The 16,710-nt window shown below is 39.5% G+C and overlaps 2 protein-coding genes across 2 annotated transcripts; one reads left to right on the plus strand and one right to left on the minus strand.

Moving 5' to 3' along the window:
• Window positions 1–476: 476 nt before the first annotated feature.
• Window positions 477–11,535, plus strand: LOC135071778 (tyrosine decarboxylase). Its single transcript, XM_063965598.1, has 10 exons — window positions 477–843; window positions 2,982–3,033; window positions 3,368–3,438; window positions 4,697–4,933; window positions 7,970–8,509; window positions 9,089–9,278; window positions 9,785–9,849; window positions 10,164–10,378; window positions 10,766–10,846; window positions 11,251–11,535. The coding sequence occupies exons 1-10, from the start codon at window positions 529–531 to the stop codon at window positions 11,360–11,362; spliced, it is 1,878 nt and encodes a 625-aa protein (XP_063821668.1). The 5' UTR covers window positions 477–528; the 3' UTR covers window positions 11,363–11,535.
• Window positions 11,536–11,559: 24 nt separating this feature from the next.
• LOC135071784 (methylosome protein WDR77-like) lies at window positions 11,560–14,502 on the minus strand. Its single transcript, XM_063965610.1, has 6 exons — window positions 14,298–14,502; window positions 13,648–13,817; window positions 13,257–13,433; window positions 12,883–13,048; window positions 12,629–12,800; window positions 11,560–11,815 (listed from the first exon to the last, which is right to left on the minus strand). Exons 1-6 carry the CDS (start codon window positions 14,407–14,409, stop codon window positions 11,602–11,604), a joined length of 1,011 nt encoding a protein of 336 aa, XP_063821680.1. The 5' UTR covers window positions 14,410–14,502; the 3' UTR covers window positions 11,560–11,601.
• Between the last annotated feature and the right edge of the window lie 2,208 nt (window positions 14,503–16,710).

Below are 16,710 nucleotides of genomic sequence, written 5' to 3' on the forward strand. Positions count from 1 at the left end.
ACCCATCTACTACTGCTACGATAAGTAGCTACCAGTTACAGTAGCCATCCAGCTAAGCCTATCTAGCTAGACACTTGCTACGAAGCTGACCGTAGCAAAAGACAACACGTAGCACAACGTTAACTGTAACGCTACGAGCTACGAATAGTAACTCAAAATACATAAATATAACTTGTCAATGTTAATATACTGAACATAAAAAAATAGAAAAAAGGCTATAGGTACCTACCTATTTGTGTTTTTTGTTTTTAACTAGGTATTATAAAAGAATCCTTACCGTTTAAAATTTTCAATCATTCGAAATCATTACAATGGATTCTGCAAAGAATCGCTATCGCGCATCACTTGTGCGAGTTTACGATGCGCCTCAAGAACATTCACCATGCCTTCACGAGCGCTTCCACGCCCACCCGCGCACCCTCCGCCCTCTCGACCACAGGCTGCTCCGCCGTCGTCGAGTCAGCCGGAGGCCGCCGCGGCGCTGACACCGCACGACTTATGCTACAACACTAGCCAGTAACACCTACCATGGACGTCGAGGAGTTTCGCGTGCGCGGCAAGGAGATGGTGGACTACATATGCACGTACATGACCACGCTGCAAAAGCGGCGGGTGACCCCATCGGTGGAGCCGGGGTACCTTCGCGCCGCGCTGCCTGCCGAGGCTCCGTACCACCCAGAGCCCTGGGACGACGTGATGAGCGATGTGGAGAACAAGATCATGCCCGGGGTCACGCATTGGCAGCACCCGCGATTCCACGCCTACTTCCCTTCGGGCAACGCGTATCCCTCCATCCTTGGCGACATGCTGTCAGCTGGCATCGGCTGCATTGGATTCTCATGGGTAAATACTAAATACCTAGTACCTACATATCATCATGATACCTACTCCTATCTAAGTAGTAGTTGATAAGTGGTCGTAACGATATCAGCTGTCCACTGTATTCAATATCGATCGGAAATCGATGGTAAAAACTGTTAATAAGAGATGGGTAACCGTCCGAAGGACAACGGATATAAAATGTATTTTAAGATTTTTAGGAACTTACTTAAATTAGGAAAACATTATTTATAAGAATGAAATGATATGTGATAACAGCTGAAATGAACTCAAATAATAACCCAATGAAATTACAACAATATGCTGCTGGTCATGTGTCTGTAAACTAGGTACCTAACTAGTAGGTTAAGTAATAAATTGTATCAACATAGGTATGAGTTGGGAATTTATAACAGCTTTCCCACGAGCTTTGCGATCCATCTCATGACACAAGGATTTCTTGCCTTTGAGGAATACCGTCGCGAATTTGTATTTTTAGAGAAATTGATAAGATTTTATAAGTTTCTAAATCTACGATGTTGTACACTTTAATAATTCGAAGTGAAAGTTTTAATATTCCGTGTCAGTACAGACAATAGCAATATAATTATCTATTCGAATTGTATTTTAGTCATAGCTTTATTGAATGAAATAGAAAATATTCGGTTAAAAGCTTTTTAAAAGATCTTACAGATAAAAATGTAAACACATATCCCTATTAGTTGACAACTTTGATTGATCGGCTCGATGAGCAATTATGAAAACTGATATTGTTACTTATCGTTAAAAGATCTAGGGCAAGTTTCTGTATTATTATAATATTCGTGATACGATACTTAATATGAAAAGGAAGTTTTTAAAATATACAGAATAATCGACATTTAATTTACTCAATTACTTTTAACAACAGTTTTAACGGAGATACGTAAATTACTTTACTACGCTACATGGATGTAACCCTATGTAACCGTTTGCTATTTCAGCTCACAACAGACTCGTTTTAATCAATGTCTATTTCAAGTTTTGAATGTTATAATTCTTCATTAGTCAGCATGTTAATCTAGTACTTTGGCCGGCTTTTGTTAAATTTTTTCAATTTTCTGGACGACGTGAACCAAGTAGTTTTTAAAGTGCTTACTTGGATTCACCAGTAGAGTAGGACAGTCTTTGTCTTGGTGTTCAGTTGCTCCAGTATTGAGCTTTTTTTCCGACAAAGAAATGCAAAGCTTTGTTTGTCAAGATCAAGATAGCTAGCTGTCTTTCTCTGGACGCCTATTATTTCAGCTGACAAAAGTTCATGTGCGGGACTAAACTTTGAAAAACACTAAACTGTTGGTTTTTACTGCGTTTTTTCGTCAGAAAACTATTATTAGTTAGTAAATAATGACATGCATTGATTATTTACCAAAGACAAATTACATACATGATTACAGTAGAATTTACGACGTGTAGTAACGTGGATCAGCAAACGTCAATGACATCGATGCAGCTGTATTGATTACCCTGTAATCGTTGTTTTGAATAACTAATGTTCCTTGTTTGCTACGTCTACGTGGGTTAGAAAGTAATCGTTGTATTTTATGCCGCAAGGGTCTATATCGAGCTCTATTCACATTAGTACTTTTATAGCACAAAAGTATCATTAGAAAAACTGTGTGTCTAAAATTAAAATGCGTGAAAGATCATAGATTCCAAACTCTTCGTGTAAGGTCCAAAAGCTATCAAAGCGTGCTAGCCTAGCTTGTTGAGTTTTTAGTGGTCATAACACGCGACTTTCCAGTAATTTTCAATTAGCCTTTTTTGCAAAGCACGATTTGTAAGTAGGTACTAATTAAAACCGTTAATTTAGTTGACAAAGGTTTCCGAAGTAAAGAATTCAAAAGTTCAGGGGCATCTTTGTTAAATTAAAACTTATTTATCTACCTATTTCCTACTTTATTGTTTGTACATAATTTATTGTATATGTAGGTCTTACTTAGTTTAATTTACCGTGTTTATTATTTTAAAGTAATATTCGATTATTTTAATACTTAAATCGTCGTGACGAATCGACTAGGTGTAAAATCAACAATAACCCTGACGCGCAATAACTATGAATAAACTTATTATCATCTAAAACAATTGCATTGGGCTAAATTACATGGCACGTGTAATATTTACAGGCAGCGGGCCCGGCGTGTACAGAACTGGAGATAATCATGCTGGATTGGATGGGTATGTACATTTCCATTTAAATTTTAATAAGCATCTACACGAAAGCGAATGTTGTGCGTTTATGTAAGTCGCAGGCTGTATTCATTCAGAAAACATAAGTGACTAGGTTTCGCCCGTGTCAACTTCGGTGTAATTCAAAAAGATTAACCTATCTATATAATAAATGTAGCTGGATAGTTTCAGAAATTATTTGCAACAAAATTACAAAACCTCTTGTAATGTTTATCGAAACAACGTGTTTCTTTCGATATTTTAACTTTACGGTACTCTAACACTGAATAATGCTGGCTATCCGGTCGTTCCCTAACTCATTGCAGTTTTCTAATCTTCTCAGGTAAAGCAATTGGTTTGCCTCCAGCCTTTTTAGCTCTCGAAGAAGGGAGCAAGGGGGGTGGTGTTATAGAGGTGAGGTTCCTTTATCGATGAAGCCTAAGAACTATATCCCCCAAAATAAGATAATTACAAAATTGTAGAACTTTTCAGCGATTACGTAGTGTTAGTATTCATAGATACCTAATAACACTTTTTGAGCGTGGACTTTACGGCCTATCTAACAAAAAGACCTTCGTCGCTTTAACCCGGCGTCAATGACGCTGGGTCATATTGACCCGAGGCATTTTCAAACGTTCATAATTTTTTTTTGCGTCCATTTTGTGGTTCGATCGTTCATATAGCTGGAGATACAACCTCCCTAAGTTCATTCCGTTAGCTAGCTCAGTGTGACTCCGCTTGCGTAGCGAGATACACAAGCTCCAAATTAAAACGGGTCATTATGACCCGGTGTCATCGGTGGCGCGGTGATTTTGTGGCTTACTTTTATTCGCTTATTTTGTGTTTAGTGCTAGTTTATGTTGTTCTTTTTTAAGTTTTAGTCAAAATGTCTTTGTTAAATGACCCAGCAAGAATGAATCGTTGCTAGAAGAGTCGAATTCCGAGAGTGAAGAATTTCAGACTGTAATAGCCAGAACGTAGAAATGACAACAAAAGTGAAAAGACGCAAGTAATTTGGACTCAGTCTTTGGATAATCTCGACCTTGCATTAGTACGACGCCGGCAAGTGCGTTATGCCGCATTTACAGGCCAGACCATTTGATTACATACTGCACCAGTTGAAGCAGTTCCATGGCTCTGAATGATGAAGTAGAAGACTTAATCTCATTTTATCTGCATAAAAAAAGATGTTTTTATCTCTTTTTCACTTTTTAACATAGTTGATTCCTATTAATACAAAAAATCTTTACCAAAAACCAAAAATATAGACTCATTGTGTTTCTATACATGATTTTTTCATGTTTTGTTTAAAAATTTTCCAAAAATTGATTTATGTAATGTATTTGTTTTATTTTTGTTTTATTAGCTCAGTAAAGAACCCTATATACATGGACAGTAATTAAAATTAAGATTACTTGTTCAATTTCCTAAAAAAGTATTGATGAAATTAGGGTCAATATGACCCGGGGTCATCGTCTTTGAAATTATTTTCACGTCATTGGCGCCGGGTTAAAAGTTATTGGTTTTTAACAAATTATACGATTAGCCTCAAACCAGGAGGTAAAAGCGGCAAAGTCCTCTTTAATTACTTTCACGAAAACTTAATAATGATCTTTGAAAAAGTGCTCATAAACGTCTGAAAATTTGATCCCGATCACTTACCTAAATCCAGGGTTCGGCGAGCGAATGCGTGCTGGTATCTATGCTAGCAGCCCGCGCCAACGGCATCAAGCGACTGAAGCACCAGTTCCCAACAGTGGACGAGGGTCTCCTGCTGTCCAAGCTCATAGCTTACTGCTCCAAGGAGGCGCACTCCTGCGTCGAGAAGGCAGCCATGATCTGCTTCGTCAAATTACGCATCCTGCAGCCAGATGAGAACGGCTCGCTGAGAGGCGAAACGTTGAAACAAGTAAGTGCGTTTGAGTGTTCCGCTTTTAGAATGGTTGACTTTTCTTCCTGTACCATTCCCGAAATAACTATTGACTCTGATCTCTTTTAACTATTTGACATGGATGTAGGTAGGCAATACAAAACTGTTATCATCCCATTTACAAAGTTCTATTTGTACCCGTCTAAGGCCTCCCCAGACCTTTCTTTGGCAGTGGACGCCGCGTTTTGTGGTCGAATTGATGATGATGATGGTCACCTCTGACACTAAAGCTGTTATTACTTATTAATTACGTTTCTCTTTTTCCTTGCCATTTTTCCCATTCTAGCTCTAGAAACGCTAAAAACCTGCCGAATCCATTGTTGTAAAGATTTTTAATTGGAATTGTGCAAAACTGCACAGATAATCGGACGTTTTAATTGAGAGTCATGGCCTACATGGTGCTCTGCCCGCATCTACGCTGCCACAGCTCAAACTAAACAGTTTATCCAAATACCAGCATCGCGCCAAACCAGATTTAAATTGGAGCTTACAATGTAGAGCCAGTGCTCTTCTTTCTTCCTAATTTCCTTTATATTTTTTGAAGTTTAATTAATCAAGTTCAAAATTCTTCTTCAAATATTTTTTTTATACAGGGTGTCCCAAAAACAATGGATAACCCTGTAACCATCGATAGGCCTCGCCATGATCTCCCTAACGTCCATTTTTGACCCCAGTAAAAATATCACCGTTTTCAAGATTTTTAAGTTTTTGTGCATTTTTAGAAAATTGCCACCTGCGATTACTTTTTCTCATGCCATTTCTACAAATGAGGATACTTTTTAATTTAGTTTTTTTCCTTATCACAAGGGATAGTTGGGCTATCAAAAGAAAAGATCAAAGTTCAACAAACTAGTTTGAAAGTATGAAAATTTTAAGAAATTGCAGAAGAGAAGGAAAAATTAATTCATTGTCTTGCACTTTTGATCAGCCATCGTGTAAAAAAAATGTAGGAAGACCATCGTGCCCATTACCTTAAAAACTTCCTTGGTTAATTGAGATTCTAAAAAGGTATCACAAGCCTATGTATTCTGTATTATTTTTCTCTTATGGCTACTTGAATACTACTACTGCTAAACACTACACAACGGCTACTGCAAAAATGAGTTTTTCTCGTAATAGTTAAACTAGGACTGCATAGTCGCATTAAATACAAATGGATAATTTTTAGCGTAGGAATTTAATTAAAGCAACATTTTATCATCATCATCATCATCATTTCAGCCGTAGGACGTCCACTGTTGAACATAGGCCTGTACCCTAATGATTTTCATAATGACCGCTCGGTAGCGGCCTGCATACAGCACCTTCCTGCTTACCTTTATGAGGTCGTCGGTCCACTTTGTAGGTGGACGTCCTACGATGCGCTCTCCGGTACGTAGCCTCCACTTGAACCCTGCTGCCTCAGTTCTGCGAACTACTGTGCCTTGCCCTTTGCCACTTCAGCTTGCTGATCCGTCGGGCTATGTCAGCGACTTTAGTTCGTTTACAGGTCTCCTAATTTCTGATACGGTTTCGTAAAGAAACCCGATCATAGCCCCTTCCATAGCACGCTGTGCAAAAAATCCACGTTTCCGAGCCGTGTATCATCAGGGGCATCTGTCTATAGGCACATTTATAAGGTGTACAACAAAAATTAAGTAATCACAAAAACGCAGAACGGACAGCCAATGGGGCAACAGGGTTCAAGTGGAGGCTACGTACCGGAAAGCGCATCGTAGGACGTCCACCTACAAAGTGGACCGACGACCTCATAAAGGTAAGCAGGAAGGTGCTGGATGCAGGCCGCTACCAAGCGGTCATTATGAAAATCATTGGGGTACAGGCCTATGTTCAGCAGTGGACGTCCTATGGCTGAAATGATGATGATGATGATGATAAATTGTTGCTTTATTAAAATTCCTACGCTAAAAGTTATCCATTTGTATTTAATGCCACTATGCAGTCCTAGTTTAACTATTACGAGAAAAACTCATTTTTGCAGTTTTCATACTAGTTGTTATTCAAGTAGCCATAAGATAAAAATAATACAGAATACATAAGCTTGTGATACCTTTTCAGAATCTCAATTAACCAAGGAAGTTTTTAAGGTAATGGGCACGATGGTCTTCCTACATTTTTTTTACACGATGGCTGATCAAAAGTGCAAGACAATGAATTAATTTTTCCTTCTTCTCTGCAATTTCTTAAAATTTTCATACTTTTAAACTAGTTTGTTGAATTTTAATCTTTTCTTTTGATAGCCTAACTATCCCTTGCGATAAGGAAAAAAACTAGATTGAAAAGTATCCTCATTTGTAGAAATGGCATGAGAAAAAGTAATCGCAGGTGGCAATTTTCTAAAAATGCACAAAAACTTAAAAATCTTGAAAACGGTGATATTTTTACTGGGGTCAAAATTGGACGTTAGGGAGACCATGGCGAGGCCTATCGATGGTTACAGGGTTATCCATTATTTTTGGGACACCCTGTATTTGTTTACGAACTCCATTTAATAGTAGTGTAGTGGACTAGCCGTTCAGTTTCAACTGTGGCGCTGTTCCCCGTTTAATGACTCGCCCTTGGATGCCGGAAATACGTGGCGAGCCGGGCGGTAATGGAGCCGCATTGTGTGCCACTTTCTATGCCGCAAATATTGAAATTTCACGATACGACGCTCTTATGAAAGATCGCTCTAATTGAGATCTCTCAGCAACTGAATTGGATGATTTATTTTTATTGGGGTCAAAAATATTTAGCGTTTTATTCTTACCCCCAGCCGTTTTATTCATATTAAACAGCTTTTTCTTATTTTTCTCTATTGTGATTTTATCATTGCTAAAATATACCTATAAATAAATAAGTAGGTAGGTACTCAACTACTGTTGCAGTAGCTCTCAATACGATGTTTACACTGGTTAAGGATGTATTTATTGGTGCTTCTTCTAGTACTGAGGGGTATGCCTATATTTGGCTAGATTACTATTACAACATAATTTACTGTTAATACATTAAAATGAAAACTTACCTTGAATACAGGCCATGGAAGAGGACGAGGAAGCTGGCCTGGTGCCGTTCTTCGTGGCCACGACCCTGGGCACCACGTCCTGCTGCTCCTACGACAACCTGCCCGAGATAGGCCCGGTGGTGCGCAAGTTTCCCAGCGTGTGGATGCACGTGGACGCCGCCTATGCTGGCAGCTCTTTCTTATGCCCCGAGCATAAACACAACCTCGCGGGCATCGAGTACGCAGACTCCTTCAACACCAACCCAAACAAACTCATGCTCACAAGCTTCGACTGCTCTCTCCTCTGGGTCACCAACAGATACCTACTCACGTCGGCTCTGGTCGTCGACCCTCTCTACCTTCAACACTGCTACGACCACACGGCAATCGATTACCGGCACTGGGGAGTGCCGCTCAGCCGACGTTTTAGGTCTCTGAAACTCTGGTTCATGCTGAGGAGCTACGGGATCAGTGGCCTGCAGAGATACGTGCGTCGACACTGCGAGCTTGCGAAATATTTTGAAAAGCTGGTCAAGAAGGACGACCGCTTTGAAGTCTGCAACCAAGTAAAGGTAAGTTTGATAAACTTAGCCTTAGTTAAGCACTCGTGTTATAAGTTACTCGGTTACAAATACTCGTTATCACATTTCAATTTAAAACTGTATCATCCAGATTGTAGATAGGTACTCAGGCCATCAGTTAAATCTATTTCAGTTCCTAGTGAGATGACCACTTCATAGTTGACCCACTTCTAATCTGAGAGCCACTTACTTTTGACACTGAGATCTGAGATGAGCGAAGGTCGACGTATCTAAGATGGACTTTTGTTCTGCGTACTTCACACGAATGAATTGTGTTGAGTCTTGGGTTAATTCGTCCAAGTGTTGAGTCTAATTCAGAGAGATCATTGTCCATTCTACGTGCCTGATGTTAAAAGTTGACGCGGTGCAAGTGTCACTGGTTAGCTGACGGACTTGAAGACTCAACGAACTTACACGGTGTTACTGTAGGAGTGAAGTTCAGCTATTCATGCGTTTCTAAGCGGCGAGAGCATTATGATAAAAAAAACACATCTCAGTCTTGACCTTATATTCTGACCTAAGCCTTACTTACTTGAACATACATCTCCATCCTTTTCTATTACCTCTCAGCTCGGGCTCGTGTGCTTTCGCCTAGTGGGCGGCTCAGACGAGACCCCAGAGCAGGCAGACGAGATGAACAAGAAGCTGCTGACCAACATCAACGCTTCGGGCAAGATCCACATGGTGCCCGCCAACGTGCGCGAGCGTTTCGTCATCCGCTTCTGTGTGGTGCAGCAGCACGCTACGCGCGAAGATATTGGTAACAATCTCTGCTACAGTGGCGTGACTATGCCATCCGAGGCCCGTGGCTAATTCTGTGCATGGGGCCCTTGGCGTATCTAGTTTTTTTTTTGAGGGGGCTTCGGGACTATCTTGGGTCTTGGGGCGGCCCCCTCAGGTCGGGGGCCCGTGGCATTTCGCCAGCCCTGCCACCCTATAGTATATTGCTCTGCTATAATCAATAAACCTTATCCCATAAGTCGAATCTTAACTTCGAACTCCTCCTATCTTCTGATTAATTTCGTTGCGGGTCCAATGACAGTTTAACTTTCCCTCGAAATAACCTTGACTTTCACTGAAAGGGTTCATTGGCGGTCAAGCTGAAGATCCTGGCTACATAAGTTGTTGAGACGTGAGTGAAGTGAGTTGAGACAGTGGAAACGAGAGCTTGGAATAATAGTCCCGTACTGTAGCCAAAGTTCAACCTTCTACCACCTGCTACATTTGCCAAGTAGGAATTTATGGATAATTTTGAATTTTTTACAGAAATAGCTTGGGACATCATTAGCGACTTTGCAACTGAGCTTCTCGAAGGCCCCGACAAGGAACGAGTAAGACAATTTTTTTTTTTGGTAAAAATCAAGGTGCCTGATGCGCACCATTATTACTTCATACAATTTCTAGAAGCGCTATTGCATGCAGCGCTACTACCTTAACAAATGCAAATGGATGTAAGTAGTGCTGCAACTACGCTTCTAATACGAAATCTGGTAGTGGTGCGGCAAGCGCGCCACTGCAGCGCTTCCTTACTCCTCTAATTTGAAGCAGCCTTTAAAGTAATACCTACTGATTGTTTTTTTTTAATTTGAAGGCAATTTTAACCTGCCCTTGAAAGTATTTCTGACTGTATTTTTTTTAAATGCAGGACTTGAACGAGATTCGCACGAGGCGCAACCGCGCTGCGCTCGCGCACAAGCGCTCGTTCTTCGTGCGCATGGTCAGCGACCCGAAGATCTACAACCCGGCCATCAACAAGACGCCGCCGCCCGTGGCCACCACGCCTTGCTCGCCGCCGCCTGCCGCCGTGCCTACCACGCCGGACACGCCTTCTGACTCAGAGCCTAAAGAGCCACTGACACCGTAAGTAAAAACTTAACAAAACATAACAAAAATCTAGTCCGATGTTTGACGCTCATTCAGGACTCAACTACTGTATACAGTCTATACTACTCTACCCAATGGGCGAAGTCACATATAGGCAGAAGACCACTAAAGCCGGCAAATAGCGCAATCCATAAGAATTGATGGTGGCATTGCAACGTACGGAAGTGTAGCGTAAATCACGCCACCTGTGTGGCGTGGCAGAGATGTTTTTGATCATCCTGGCAAAGGACCGTTTGATTGATTGAAATATTATAACACAACTGCCACGTTGCATGTCACACTCTCATTTATAGAGGAGTCACTCACTACCCGGTCGCATTTTAACAACTGATAAAAAATAAGATTTATCTATTTTCTTTTCAGGAAACAATCCTCGTGGATAAGCTGGCCACTTGCGTTCTTCTTCCAGAGCGTTGACAATGATGCTAACGACCTGCCGCTAAGGTAGTAATCCTACAAATCGAAATACTTAATGCATTATTTATTCTTACGACACCCGTAGGAAGAGTAGGGGTTGGTGACAAATGTCTCTGCCGTCACCACACGGCAGTTTACATAATACTCATAAGAGGCGACTTACGGACTACACATCAAACGCGCTCTGAAAAAAATCAATCTTTTAAATCTTCAACCCGCCTGCCAAGCGTGGGGATTATGGCAAAACCCTCCACTATAGTGGAGGAGGCTCATAGTCCAGCAGTGGAGTGTAAAGGGCTGTTGATGATGATGATGATTATTTATTCTGCCCAATGACAATATTAAGGTCCATTTGTCCAAGTAGATATTCTCTAACAGCGAGATATTTTCTATTTAAATGATGTCACTGAAAGTTTGCTTGTTATTTTTAGATTCCGTCACCTGGACACGATGGTGCGCCTCAAGAGTCCGGGCACCAGCCGCCGCGGGTCGTCCCCGTGCCCCTCGCCCGAGCGCCGCGCCCCTTCCCCCTCTACGCATTGACCGACCCACTAGCCCGACGACTAATACCTACCTACCCTCAATGTAACTAATAAACATTTCCTCAGCATCTATGTTATCATTTATATTTCATTTCACACTGTTAAACGTTCAATGTAGCAATATTTACTCAATCATCATGTATCATACATAGCCCATAATTATCAGGGTACAATTAAGATGAAATAAAAGTTTCTAAATAAAGGTGGGAATTGTTTATTTCGATCAGGTATGCATGTAAACTACTCACAATCCCAGGTTATATTGTGCGACTTAATCTCACCGTCCCACCCGACTGTGTGCAGAGTCTTGCTCTCCATCAAATCCCAAGCAGCATCCCTAACGTAATTTGTGTGCATATGTCTGTCATGGTATATTACTTTTTGGGTGGCATTTTCGTTTAATTCACATACTGATACAATTTTGTTGTCACAGCACACTGCCACTTTATGGGCTCTGTAAAGAAAAAAGTTTATCATAAAAAATGTTGATAAAAGAAGAACGGTCACGCCCCATACAAAAAAAAACCCAGACCCGACAGAAACGAGACATACCTCAATTTTTTTGTCATGTCTTAATTAGTTAAATTATATATTTTTTATATTCGAAATCTATGTATAACACCAAAATATTACCCTTTGTTTTTGTTCAGGCGTTATACAAAAACTAATACAAAATGCCTATTTATCACCAAAATTGGTAAATGTATGTACCTAAATGTCTATTACAGCTGCTATGGAATGTATCTAGGTGACCTGGAGATACAGCAACAGATTATACAGGGTGGAAACGAGAAGTTACAAAATCCAAAAATTCAATGTTACCAGCTTCCATAATCTGCAACCTATTATTGGTACCATTTGAAAGAGCTCGTGAAGCACTTTTAGAATCAGTAACTAGTTTTTCGATATCTTGTATAGTTTAGAATGAATCAAGTGAGATCACTTATCGTTTCCACCCTGTATAATCCGGCTGTATCTCCAGGTCACCTAGATACATTCCATAGCAGCTGTAATAGACATTTAGATACATACATTTACCAATTTTGGTGATAAATAGGCATTTTGTATTAGTTTTTGTATAACGCCTGAACAAAAACAAAGGGTAATATTTTGGTGTTATACATAGATTTCGAATATAAAAAATATATAATTTAACTAATTAAGACATGACAAAAAAACTGAGGTATGTCTCGTTTCTGTCGGGCCTGGGTCACAGATGACCGTTCTTCTTTACAAAGAAATTATCATACAAAAACTGTTTACATACTCAGTGTGAACCACTAATTTGTGGATAGCAGCAGGGAATTCACATAGTTTTATAGTAGTTTCTGGTTTTCTGGCATCAACTAAATACATGACACCAGCTTCATCACCATAAATAAGACTATTTTCGTCGGTCCATTGCAGACACCGTACACCACAGCTGTTTTTGGCTAGATCTGAAATCAATTTGTATACAAATGAATCCTAAAGGTATTTAATAAAGATCACAGAATAATAATAGTACTTTAATTTATTTACCTAAAACTGGCTGTGAGACATTTTCATCCCATAGCGTCACACTGTAGTCCAAGGAGCCTGTTGCAAAACATGCACTTGATGAGGGCCGTACCACCACTCCATGTATTGCCAAACTATGTGCTGCTAGGTAATTTCTAATGCAAATCATCTCATTGATATCCCACACCTAGAAAATCAAAAATATAGGTTACGAAATGCATTAAAAGTAGAAAAAATTAATAAATTTTTACATTAAACAACTGAATAATATTATACATAAAGTAATTGATTTTATCATTTAATATTTGACAAACAAATAACAACAAAACTTTACTGGACAAATATACCCACAGTCACTAAGTCTATATTTATTATTACCTCCATGGCTTATTTACCTTGATATTGCCGTCAGCCCCTGCTGTAACATATTCTTTTTCGGACTGAAGGCAGTCCACGGCTAACACCGAGTCGTCATGCTCAGCCACAGACTTCTCTTCGCTCCATTGTTTCCACGAGTCATTATGGGAGACTGTCCATATGCTTATTGCTCCACTGTCTTCACAAAGAAGGACCTAGTAATACAATGTGTGCATAGGTAAATACCGATCCTGGTTTCCACCTTAGGCAATTCGACTTTATCAATTTAAAATTTGAATTTAGTTAACACTATAATATAAATTTACCAATATGTGCAAAAATATCGAATTAAATTATTTCAATATCATTCATACCCATCATCTAGCCGTCAACTAAGCTTAGATATAAAGACTTATCACAGGAACCTACCTTAGATGGATTGCCAACAAAACAACCATCAGCTGTGCCACTTGTCAGACTTATGGCTCTTTTTTCATTTGAATGAGATCTCTGCGCTTCAGTGACAGATTTGTAGAGATTCGCTCCACCATTCCAATAACGTCCAGTTAGTTCGGAGCATCCTATTAGAATACCATCATCTGCAAAAAGTTATTAGACTTTGATATTGTTTTATCGCTGTAAAACCAGCAAACAAAAAAAAAAGTTTGATCTTATGAATTGATTTGCAGAATATTACTGAAACTTAAAGTGCAAAATTGTAAAGGCATTTAAGGTGAAACTTAGAACAATGTCAACAATTACGAGGAAGCCTGTTAAGGCAAGGATAAGCACAATGGCGGCAATAATTATATAAAAATTAATAGTTAGCTGCACGGGTTACAACAATAGATAGAGTTCTAACCACAGATATGGATTAGAGTTTCTAACAATTTATTTGGATGTAAAAGAGCAAACCTATAGGAGTTATCAATTAAACTAACTTAATGATGATAAACCTCAAGACCTATCGGCACCTTAGATCCGAAACTTTATTTCATATTATGAACTTAGATTAATTATGAACTAATGTGGTGTTCCGACCACAGTTAAGGATTAGAGGTTCCGACCAAACATTTTACCTGGGTGAAGACGAATATAATCCAAATAAGAGATTGAGCATGCGCCGGTGGTATCTGTTCTATAAACTTCCGCATTTAGATGAGGAGGTATTATTTTATTACTATTTTCCATTGTTTTAAAGATAATCACGGAATTTATTTTAAACGAAATTTAAACATAACCTAAAAATGTCCACTGACTGACATTTCAAATTGTTGACATTTTAACTTTTTAAAATTATTTTAAGGTTCTAGATTTTCTGGTTCTAGCAAATTGCTTTTGGCACAAATGACATAGATCATATAATAATTTTAAGAGTAGTGAAAAAGCTAAATAATATAGCTTTTTTATCAAATCTTATTTCTATCATCATCATCGTGATCATCGTCATGAGACTCTCTACTGCATTTTCACGGCCGGCTCTCTTGTGGGCTCTCTTCCCATTTGCCTCTAATAAATTGGATAATTTGATGTATAGCCCGACCAGTGGGTCTAGACAAAGTGCAAATTATAATCGCAAACCAGTCGAAAAGTGGTCGAAACGTCCCTTTTTTGTATGGAGTTTTGACGGATTCGATTTTCGATTCGATCAAAAAGTGAGTTTTGTCTAGGGGGGCAGAGGTGGAATTGTGTAAAGCAATCGTAATCATTTGACAGTTCATAACGTACGATAAAGTCAGTTATAGTTCCAAAATACTGGACTGTCCTGTCGATGACATTGACAGTGGGGCGCCACCGTCAATACCGGATCGCTGGTTCAGATTTTTGCCATGTTGGAAACCATATAGTTGTACGATGGTAGCGCCCCCCTGTCATTGAGTTTGGTGGGACAGTTCAGCGTGGGTCATCTATAAACAAAGCGTTTGACAGAATAATCGTACGTTATGAACTGTCAAATGATTACGATTGCTTTACACAATTCCACCTCAGTGGGTCTAGACAAAGTGCAAATTATAATCGCAAACCAGTCGAAAAGTGGTCGAAAAGTCCCTTTTTTGTATGGAGTTTTGACGGATTCGATTTTCGATTCGATCAAAAAGTGCGTTTTGTCTAGGGGGGCAGGAACATAAAAACCCTCGCCATGTTGCGGAAAACTAATGGTACTAATTTCTTTTAATGGCAACAGTAACTGAAAACTTCATTGACATGTCACCTTGCATGTCAGTCTATCGCTGTCAAAGTGTAAACAAATTTTATTTTAAATGTGCACAATTGATTTTGTGAATTAAATTGCTAAAATCTTTTTAAAGTCGTGAAAGAAAAGTGGTTCACAATGTGTTAAAGTATTTGTCGAAGAGAAATACTAAGAGTTCGGACAATATTTTCATTGAATAATGTTTCCGACAAAGGTTGTCAAATTGACTGACAACAGAGGTCAGTGTATAGGAAACGGGGCGCTATGGGGCACGAGACTTAGAAAATTTTTTATGAAAATATTTTTTTTTTTGAATTTTTGGCTTTTTTTGCCGGGATAAAATAAATCCTACTAGCTCGATTGATGGTTTCATTTAATTTATTTAAACCAGGTTACCTTTAATAATATTTTTTCGTTAATTTATGAAAATATCAAATTAGCCCGTAATCCTGAATCCTGATACATAAAGTTAGCCTATTAATTTAACACAGGTACGACTGTACTCAGTGTTGCACTATCAAATGCAATGAGGATCAGTACTGTTGCAGAAAATTCAATAAAACTAGTATCTACGTTAATCTTTAAGACATAAGAAAGATATATCTTTTTGAATTATCCAAATCGGACCATTACTTACGAAGATATTAAGTAATAAACATAGGCCGTTTTTGCCGCTAAAAGTCAACGTACGCAAGGCCGCGTGACGTCATTATATCCGAATCGAGCGCAGCCGGCGTACTAATGGGATGGAAAATATTTTTTTCCGGCTAAACTATCAGTTTTAGAAAAAAACTTTTAATAACATTTATTCTTCAAAATAAAGTAACCTATCGACCAGTAATTTTTAAAAATAAAAATTGTGAAAAATAAGTATTGCTATGTCCAAAAACCACATTTTCTTAGGATTTGATGCAATGCGGAGACGCGGTTGGGGTGAGTGTAACTTAATGATTGTTTGTATTGAACATAATAATACATAATATGATGCTAATACCCAGTTTCTGGCCTGGGGGGGGGGGGGGGATAAGTCATACCCAGCTTATAGCCTGGGGGGAGGGGCAAGCCTTACCCAGCTTCTGGCCTTGGTGGGAGGGGGGAGAGGCAAGTCATACCCAGTTTCTGGCCTGGGGGGTGGGGGGTGGGGGGGGGGGGGGGGGGGTAAGTAATACCCAGCTTCCGGCCGAGGGGGAGTCATACCTAGCTTATGCTTATGGACTGGGGGAAGGGGCTAGCCTTACCCAGCTTCTGGCTTGGGGAGAGGGGGGAGGGGTCAAGTCATAACCAGTTTCTATGGGCTG

This window comes from Ostrinia nubilalis, chromosome 5 (assembly GCF_963855985.1).
Source record: "Ostrinia nubilalis chromosome 5, ilOstNubi1.1, whole genome shotgun sequence".
In the NCBI taxonomy this organism is placed as follows: Eukaryota; Metazoa; Arthropoda; class Insecta; order Lepidoptera; family Crambidae; genus Ostrinia; species Ostrinia nubilalis.